General features: G+C 35.8%; 1 protein-coding gene across 4 annotated transcripts in view; it reads left to right on the top strand.

The window, feature by feature from the left end:
• Positions 1-4,115: 4,115 nt before the first annotated feature.
• Positions 4,116-9,907, top strand: part of iars1 (isoleucyl-tRNA synthetase 1) — an 85,919-nt gene continuing 80,127 nt past the window's right edge. Inside the window, exons 1-4 of one of the 4 annotated variants that reach the window (XM_046875179.1) lie at positions 4,116-4,269; positions 4,445-4,511; positions 7,385-7,508; positions 7,652-7,808. In XM_046875179.1, coding sequence (XP_046731135.1) covers positions 7,390-7,508; positions 7,652-7,808 — 276 coding nt within the window. In that variant the 5' untranslated portion in view covers positions 4,116-4,269; positions 4,445-4,511; positions 7,385-7,389. Of the gene's footprint in view, positions 4,270-4,444; positions 4,606-7,384; positions 7,509-7,651; positions 7,809-9,907 lie in introns of all 4 variants that reach the window. The other 3 variants (XM_046875180.1, XM_046875178.1, XM_046875181.1) reach the window with 3 other exon arrangements.

The following is a 9,907-nucleotide window of genomic DNA, read 5'->3' as shown; positions in this document are numbered from 1 at the left end:
CCACCCTTTATCCCTATGAAGGCCCAAAAATCTAATTTGATTGAGGGCTGTGGGTCGAATATAAATGTTGCATGCACCAAAAATTATATTTTAAATTAACCTTACCAAGTTTCTTCCCATTTATGTTTTCATAAATAAATAAACAAACAAATAAATAAATAAATATACAACATGACTCTTTAATCTGCTTAACAAATGTAGTTATATTTTAAAAGCTCTAGTTGAGTGAAACAGTTAAATGAGAAACAATCCAAATTACTGTACAGTAGAGTTTAATAAGAGACAAAAAGCTGGTCCTTATTTTTCAACTTAATTTCCCAAAGTTTTCCATTTTTCACCCTTTTTCCCTCTTCTCATGTATGGCATGGCAAAAAATAAATCAAAGGTCACCATCTTTGGCCATAAGATTTAATTCTGGTCTGGAACAGTACTGATTTATAAAAATGTGCTAAATGAAATAAATATGAATATATTAAATACATTAATAAATACTAGCAAAATATATTCTAAATAATACATATAATATAGCCCTCTTCAGGCAACGCCATCTCTCGTGTAAAAACAAACAACGTAAGAGATTCGCCACTAGAGGTCGCTTTCGTAACGACACCGAAGTATACGGAGTTAATACAGCGCAAGTATCGATAACAGTAATGTTTGACCTGACAAACTTTTTAATTTTTTATTTTAGAAGTTTAAACCATGAGAGTGTAACTGTTCAATATAAGTTTTGTATGTAAAAATTTAAATATCTGCTCTAAAAAGTGTGTTTTGTATTACTTTTACAAACACTATATATAAAACCTTTTTTTTAAGCAAATCTAAATAAACATATTACAAATATATATTTTTGTTGAGATGCCCAGTCAATTTTAAAAAGAAAACTCTATTCTGTATTCTGTACATTACATAAAGTCGCAGGTTCTTATTGTTACTGCGTCATGATGTCATAATGCCGTGATGTCACAATGAACTTTTAGCAACAAATCGATCCGCCTTTAAAAACTTTCTATGAAAATTAGTTGGCGACAGTGCACTACACAGCTTCTAGTCTGTGCTTTTTGAGCTGAGAGAAGGTACCAGCAACAAAACATTTAAACGCTTCACAAAAATGTAAAACATCTGTAATGACTATTTTAGACATGTAGTTTTTGGCTAGTTTTATGTTGAGCACATTGCATGCCATGTTTTATGTTTTTTGACATGTGTTTTTATTTGCTAACAGAGGCTAACAACATGCATGAGTGACAGAGTGCTGCATTCAGGATTTAATTTAGTTTTTGTTTCTGATTTATACAAGTTCCTCCTATTCATTACAGGAGAAACTGTTCGTCCTGTTACTGTTCATCTGTTCATTACTGTTTATATTAATAGGTTGCACATGAGATGGCAAATGTAAAGTTTATTGGTTTTTTTAATGATTTTAGCTTCAATTAATTTCATTTTGGGAATTTCCTAATATAATTTATTTATGCACAGCATCTCTATAAAGCTCTCAGTCTGCACTGTTTGAGCTGAGAGTGACATCAAGTGGGGCATCAAGTAGCTCAATGTATTTATTGCTTAATTTATTTTTACATAGAACCACAATTTTTAATATTCCTTTGCGATTGTTTGCTTGTCAGTCTGTAGAAACATGATCCCCATGTCACACTATAAGATCTCAGTTATCATGATATGTATGACAGTCAAAAACTAAGGCACCCAAAAAAAAATCTCGAGCCAAATTTTACGTCATTAATCCGTGCATCTGTACAATCTGTAGCATGACATGCCTTAATAATAAAAACACCATACAAACACTCCTTTTCCCTCCATAAGTCGATATGTTTCTCTTCTTGCTGTACTGTCCACCTGACTCGAGGTGGTTTGAAGTTGTCGCGCTAATTGCGTGATCAGATTTGGCGCTCCTATTGGCTCGATGATCGTCGTTGTAGAAATCACACTGTAGGAAAGTGTCTGAAATCATAAGCAAGCACTTTTGGCCTGGCACCAGATCTATAAACATAATTTCAGTACTCATCAGTACTATAATATATTTGTAACAACTAAGATTTTTTTTTTTTTACAAAAATAAGTTTCTGTTTTTTACTAGATTTGTTCAATAATATTAGGTTGGAATCTCAATTAATCAGTCCTGTGCTCTTACTCTGGTTTTCTGTCTACCACTAAAGTTTAAGAAATCAGTAAGTGCATTTTCAAAACAATGTCTCAAGTCCTTTTATCATTGTTTATGAACAAGATAGTCAAAATGTTTAGTCATTTTTTTATATGACAATGCTTTATTTTAGTATTTCTTGATGTAAACTATGTTGAATTTGAACAGCACAAATTTACACATTAATTTATGTGGGATATTGATTGTAAGAGACGTGGACAGGATTCACAATTTTTTATTGTTCTTTACTAGTGGACTGACTAAAAAAATTACAATATAATGTCATTGTGATAGAAAATAAAAAGACACAAATTAAAATTCCAAAAGGTTAACATAGGAAACACTTCTTAGGCAGAACTGCACATGCCGCACTATACAGTGCAATCTGTCTCTACCCCCTGACGTCCCAGTCTGTCAGGCCACAGATTTTCATCCACATCACAACAGATATCATCCCTTGCAATACCATTGTGAGGCCATGATTGACAACATGGTCCACAACAGTGGCTCTAATTTCATCTGAAATGTGTCTATGTCTCTGGCATCTTCTTCCTCTTCCTCTATTTTGTCTTCTTACCCTTCCAGCATGCATCCTTATTCTTGGCTCTCGACTATGTTCATTTACTAGTTGTTCATCCATTTTCAACAATTGTAAATCTGTGTTTTGCTCTTTTTATATACACTCACCAATTACAGTAAAGGTTCACGAGATTCAGCCTTGACATATTTTAGAGAACTAGTTGATTATTGGTTGATCTGAAAGTGAACACACCCCTTCATTAGTGACATTCAAGGTTTATCTGCACAATTCATCAATTCTATACACATTTACCAAAAACAGTTTAATAGAACTGTAAAGAAGAAGAGCTTGACAAATTTTGACAACTGGTTTAACCATTTTGCATTGAATGACTTATGCAATGAACTGGTGCCTAATTGTTTTGGGGGTTAAGACCATGAACATAAACAACTGCTAATGTAGGAAAAAGCAGACACTTGTACACAATCGATTAAATGATGTAGCAAAGCATTCACAATTTGATCAAAGCAACGAGAAAATGTTCTTATGATGAGCACAAATGACTAAATGATGTGGAGGTTGAACAAGTAGTTTTGAGAATTTCATTTCTAATCTGAGAAACGCTCCAAAGCACCTGAGAAAAACTGTAATAGCTCAGTTAGACCTCATGGTCTCTTTGTCATCTGTTTCATCTTCTTCCTTATACATTGTGTCCTATTGGAATGTCTGATTCGATAACATTCCATGGAAAGAAGTGTGGAATCCGTCTTCTAAATATTGGATTACCAATAAGATTACGGATGTATCCTAAAAAAATACTTCTTCATCTCTTCTATCCTATCAAGCTTTAGTTAAAAAAAATTTAGGACATTGACCCTTTCTGTTCCTCCTGAGGAGCTGAGGGTGAATCTGTTCTTCATCTCTTTTGGGATTTGTTCTGGATGGATTCTTACACCTTTGTTCACGTATTCTCATCACAGAGAGTTTTTCTTTGTCATACAAAGAGGTTGTTTGGTTGCCAAGACTTTTTTTTTAAATCCTTCAAGCTTTTCTCACACAAATGTAAATTTAAGTGTGCTAAGCCTTATTTATCTGTATTTTGTTTGGAACATCTCACTACCTCCAGCTATACAAAAGCCCTAAAACTATTTTACTGTCATTTGTTTAACATTTTTAAAATTTTATAATATGCAACTTTAATTTTTTATACCCCTGGCCAGTATGTAACACGACAAACCAGTGACCAAAGACTACAATCTTAGCCCAGGATCTTTCAGGAATCTTTTAGGGTTAAAAAAAATAAGTCAACAAAACAACAACAAAATAACATAACAAAATAACTCTGTTAAATGTTAACAAACATGATTTTCTGTGGAACTCGAGGCAGCTGTGCGTCCATTCATTCAATTAAGTGGGACAAGTTCTCCATGACTTCTCAGTGTGAGAAATACCAGGGGTGGCGTGTGAACTGGATGAAATGCGTGTCTCAGTATAAACGCGTGACACGTCAGAACCCTGGTTGTGCAAGTAGAATTTGAATCCCAAACAAAATGGTGAAAACGGTGCTTAGCACACGGAACTTGGCATTCGTGTAAGTAAAATAAACCAGTTTATTAAAAATATATATTTCGGGTTTGCTCCTGATAACCAAATAGAGCCTCTTTGTATGACAAAGAGACATTCTGTGCTAAACACTTTCCAGGTTGACGCGCAGCTCTAATGTTATGATCTTTGTATTTCCGTTTCCGCCCATGCTTTCTGTTCAGTTGCATCATTTCCGCATTGTGAGTCCGGCTCCTTCTTCTTCGGCATCCCGGCAGAGACCGCACGCGTGTGAGTAGGACACTAGTTAAAACAGGCGGCTTTGTGGAGCCTGAGTGTCGGCCGCGATCTGCTGAACTGCGTGAATATAGAAGGTGCAGAAGCGGTGAGATGTGAACGCGCTGAAGGAGAACTCGGATCATCCAGCTGAACTTTCAATCAGAGTCTAATAGCAAGCTAAGGCTAAAGCTAATGCTGAGTTACGCGGCGTCAGATGGGTATTACGTCACTGACAGCTCAGTATAATAACAATAATAATAATAATAAAAAGAATCAATGAATAATAATAACTGTTAATACAAATTAGTAATAAAACATGATCTCTTAATACAAAACAGCGGTTAATACCTATAACATTCCCTTTTAGTTTCATTTTTTAAAAATAGCTAATAAAGTGTGCATTTAAATATATCCATGGTGTTGGAATATTGCATTTTAGAAGGTCAGAGGAAATTAGAAATGAAATTATAATCTTGAATGAAACAAGTGAAGCTGTGACTAAATGGGTTTCCTCCAGGTTGCCTGAATTCAGCCCATAACTTTATCTGTGTGACTGACTGGGTTTTGTCTGGGTCCTCTGGTTTCTTCCTATTGCCCATAACCTTCTCGCTGTGACTCAATGGGTTTCCTTCACGTTTCTTTTTACTGGCCAAAATCTTCTGCCTGTGATTAAGTGGGTTTTCTTCAGGTTCTCTGGTTTCTTCATACTACCCTATACTTTGTCCCTGTGACTAAATGGTTTTCCTCCAAGTTCTCTGTTTTCCTCTTACTGCCCATAACCTTGTCTCTGTTAAATGGGTTTCCTCCAAGTTCTCTGGTTTCTTTCTACCGGCTGTCACTTTGTCCCTGTGACTAAATAGGTTTCCACAAGGTTTTTCTTCTATTGCCCAAAATCTTCTGCCTGTGACTGAATTGGTTTCATTTGGGTTCTCTGGTTTCATCTTACTGCCTATAACCTTGTCTCTGTAACTAACTGGGTTTCCTTCATAACCTTTGGTTTCTTTCTACTGCCCTTCACCTTATCCACCTTATACCCCCCTAAATGGGTTTCCTCCAGATTTTCTGATTTCTTTCTACAGCCCAATATTTTCTGCCTGTGACTAAGTGGAGTTCCTCCAGGTTCTCTGGTTTCTTCCCAATGCTCAAAACGTTATCCTCTTCCAACTGCCCAAAAACATGCTTGTACTTGTACTTGTACTTGGTTGCCTCTGCACATGTCTGTATGGTGCCTGGTAACAGCTTGTTATCCCACCCACTGTGTATTCTTTGTATCAACAGTCTGTGTACTCACGCTCAGGGTTCCTGGTAAGATCGGGCTTCTAAAAGAACTAAATGAATGAATGAACGTAACAGGAGAAAGCAATTCCTAAACATTCATCATAAAAGTCCCCTTAAAGCAGTGCCATATTTGATTACAATATTGATAATCATTTAGTTCAAGATAAAATGTATGTAAAGTATTAAGTTGCCAACATTAATATTTATATCTGAAATGTAGGGCTTCCTGATGATGTCTCATGGAGTTTTCAGTTTTACATGTTCAGAGAAAGAATATTTATAGAATGTTTTTAGAGTCAAAAGAATATTTTAGGGCTGCAACTAACGATTATTTTGATCATTGATTAATCGGAAAAAACAAATTTTTGGCTTAGATGTTTTGCTTATTATAACTGTATTATAACATAAAACCCTAATCCAAGGTATTTATGTATAAAAGTGTACATAAGAAAACGCAAAGGCCACATATTGAGTTTAACTATCATCAATTTAGACATTTTATAAAGGTTATTGTGGCTGCTTGTTGAGTGTATGGGGGATTTCACCTTTATACAAATTCACTAATGCTGGGTTTTTTCTTTCTGTAAAAAAAAAACGCCCAAAAAAAAACTGCATTTAAGTATGCAAGGTGAAGCAATTTGTGTAAATTGATAAAAAAAAAAGAAAAAATATGCATTCGTACACCAACGCATAAACATTCTCAGAAAACCACAACAATAGCTGCTGTTATTTGCTACTTTTAGATTAAGTGTTTGTTTGCACCGTTTTATTTGAATCGAGCGAGCGAGGGGATTGCGCAACCTGATGCTCGCGAGTCACAAAAGAACAGATCCAGTGCGACTGTCCCAAAGTTACAGTTTACACAATAGAACTTAATTAAATTATTACATTTTTTACTTAATGAGGATTATACAGTTTTTGTTAAATTTGCCGATGTTTCGTCTTCATCTGTGACTTCAATGTGTCTTCTTTTCATGTGCTCGTGCATCACTGTGGTACTTTCATACCACACAAGCGTTTAATATAAAGTGCTCACATGCCTTGGAAGACTTGGGGCGCACACTTTTTCCTGCTGCAGGTTGAACTGTAATCTCCGCCATTTCGCAAGCGGCTGTGTGATCATGCCGGCACGCTGAACCCTGAAACTTGAGCAGCCCAACAAATCGATAACTGCATTAATTGACAACAAATTCCATTATCGATTATTATCGATTAGTTGTTGCAGCCCTAGAATAAAAATACAGCATGCGTATTTAATGTAGGAAATGAATTTTGATGCATGTCCATGATTGAGATCCATCTTGCGTAAATATCGTTAACTTCCGACGCACATGTGAAAACCTTTTATAGTTCAGGATGTTTCCAATAACAGATCTCCACAACAAGTTTGAAATAATGAGATGTAAACTAAATATTTATTACATTAATACATCAAGAAAATTAAAATAATATACTCATTGAGTCATGCAAGTCATGCCACCAGACTGGTTGTGCAGAAAGTGCTGTGGGTGTGGACTTGGCATTCAGTAATGACAGTGTGACAATGATAAAACTAAAGTATTTATACCCTTTGTCATACATGTACACTCATTGTTGCTTTCTTGTAGGCATCATGGTGGAGCCTGTGTCTGAGTCGATCCACTTTCCCTCAGAAGAGGAGTGTGTTCTGAAATTCTGGACTGAAAAGGACTGCTTCCAGGAGTGCTTGAAACAATCCAAAAACAGGCCCAAGTGAGACACAAATGCTATCGCTTGCTGGTTGTAGTTTTGCATTTGTTGTGATGCAATGCTAGCTTTGTGCTGTCCATATTTTGGTTAATTGGCTTTTGGTGTTTTGTCACTGATGAATGACCGGTGTGTATTTACGCTCACAGGTATGTGTTCTACGATGGACCACCTTTTGCTACGGGTCTCCCACATTATGGCCACATTCTGGCCGGGACTATAAAGGACATCGTCACAAGGTTTGCTCACCAGAGCGGTTTCCATGTTGACCGTCGGTTTGGCTGGGATTGCCACGGCTTGCCTGTGGTAAGAACTCAAACACCTTATGTGTATTTGCACTTGATGGAATACATGTTTTTAGATTCTACCCTGGGACGCCTATTTGTCAGTAATTGATTGTGACTGTTCAGATTTTTATTTCAAATCAGGTGCATTTTTATTTATTTATTTTTAGCTGTGATTAGGTGTGTGCAATTGTACAGTGGAAACTCAATGATTCAGATGATAATGTAGTTCCACTTTGATTTGTTATAACATACTGTTAAAGGAAACTCATAAAGACAAAGTGTTTGTGGTGATGCATGAGGCTAATTTTGTGAATGCATTACAGGGGCTTCTCTGTAGTGTTATTGACAAAATAAATGACGGCATGTCTGAAGCCGGCATGGTATTAATTTGGTGTATGTTTTGAAAAATAAGACTTAATCATCTTCTTGGTAGGCATAAAAGAAATGTATACTAAAATTCAGTTTAAAGGATTTTTATTTTCTATATTGTAAACCTCATCATGTGCATATATTTTTGTCCTATCCCAAAGTCCTACCATAGAACTTCTGTATTTCTTTAAAAAAACAGCTTACGTCAACAATTTACTTCCTGTTTTCACTTGTTATAGCAGCTATGACCAGTTGTCCTAACCAAGATTCAAATCTTTTTTATCTTAAACTTCATAAGACATAAAATGAGGCTTCTCGTGATCCAGAGAAACCCCCGAGCCCCCGAACTCTAAAGAATTTCCCATATCTTAAAGAATGCAACTTTTAAAGTAACAGCTTGGAGGCTCTGAAGTGGTGCATTGAAAATTGTTCATCGTATTGTCAGGAGATCAGATTAGAGATTGGTAAAAAGCAAAAGTAGATGAGTGTGAAGGCGTGACCCTTTCACCTGTCACAGGATCACAGTGACGCCAATCATGAGTGTTTGATCTCTCATGGCCAACGGCACTTTCCAATGATCTTGATCAGTTGTCCTGAGAAAAAGCAGTGGTTTTGTAGATCTAGAAAGTTGGTCATGTGCTGATTGGTAGCTATTGTGGAGTAGGGAAAAGCCAATTGGAGTGGAATTCACACCAATGAATAAGGACATTTTTTAATTTTTTTCACTGAGTTTTTTTTTATTATCTACTTACATGGGTGGTGGTGTTGGGCAGGGGCGGCGGAGGGGGGTTGGGGTCGGGGAGGGGTGGTCCATCAAAGAATTTCTGTCCTATATAATAGAATAAATTGAATAGACACTATTACATTAGAATCAATGCAAATCAGCACAATTAGATATGCTGTTAAAGCCAATAACCAATAACATTTGAAAATTAATTGGGGGTCTTTATCTTTTCTGAATTTGTTCTCCTGTTTTGGGTTAGTGTATTAATGCACTTTAAGAGCCGAGTGTGTATGGTGATTTGGGCTCACTCCTGCAAGCAGTATGACTAGTTGACAACCATCCGGATGATTTGCAAAGATTATGGATTGCACATCTTCGTTTTTAATCAGTTCAATGAATGATTGATATTGTGCTCTGTGCCCCCTACTTCTTTTTCTACTTCAAGCAATTCATGACAGGTTATTTATGTTTTATACATAACAATCTGCAAATGAACATTAGTGACTGAGCAATACAGAAATATTATACTTTGCTCTAGGGGTGGGTGTTTCTTATGTTGTTTCATTTGGGACACTGAGAAATATTTGAGTATTTACTTTGGGAAACCGTCAGCAGGAGTGTTTAAGTATGTATATATGTATGTTTGTATGTATGTGCATATATTCATACTGTATATACACACTTTATGTTAAAAGTGTGTTTGTTCTAGTTTTTATTCAAATGTAAGCCATTCAAGTCTAGTAAAGAACCTAAAATGGTACAAAAATAGGTGGTAACTGGTAAAAAAAAAGTTTAGTTTACCAATAACTATGTACATTTGAAAAATAATTACATTTTAGAGTTATACAAGTCTTATTCAGGAAGAAATAATAGACTACCAATCAAAAAGCTGTTCTTTAGCAATGGTATTAAATTACTCATTGAAAGTTGATGGTTACAGTTCCTACAGGGGTCAATGCTTTTTTTGTTTTTTTTATTACTTACAAACCCTCTGTCTGTATAAAAGCAGTGTTGGAACAGACAGT

Source organism: Silurus meridionalis, chromosome 19, assembly GCF_014805685.1.
Source record: "Silurus meridionalis isolate SWU-2019-XX chromosome 19, ASM1480568v1, whole genome shotgun sequence".
NCBI lineage: Eukaryota > Metazoa > Chordata > Actinopteri > Siluriformes > Siluridae > Silurus > Silurus meridionalis.
The sequence above is the reverse complement of the archived record's forward strand: the minus strand, read 5'-3'. Positions and strand labels throughout refer to the sequence as shown.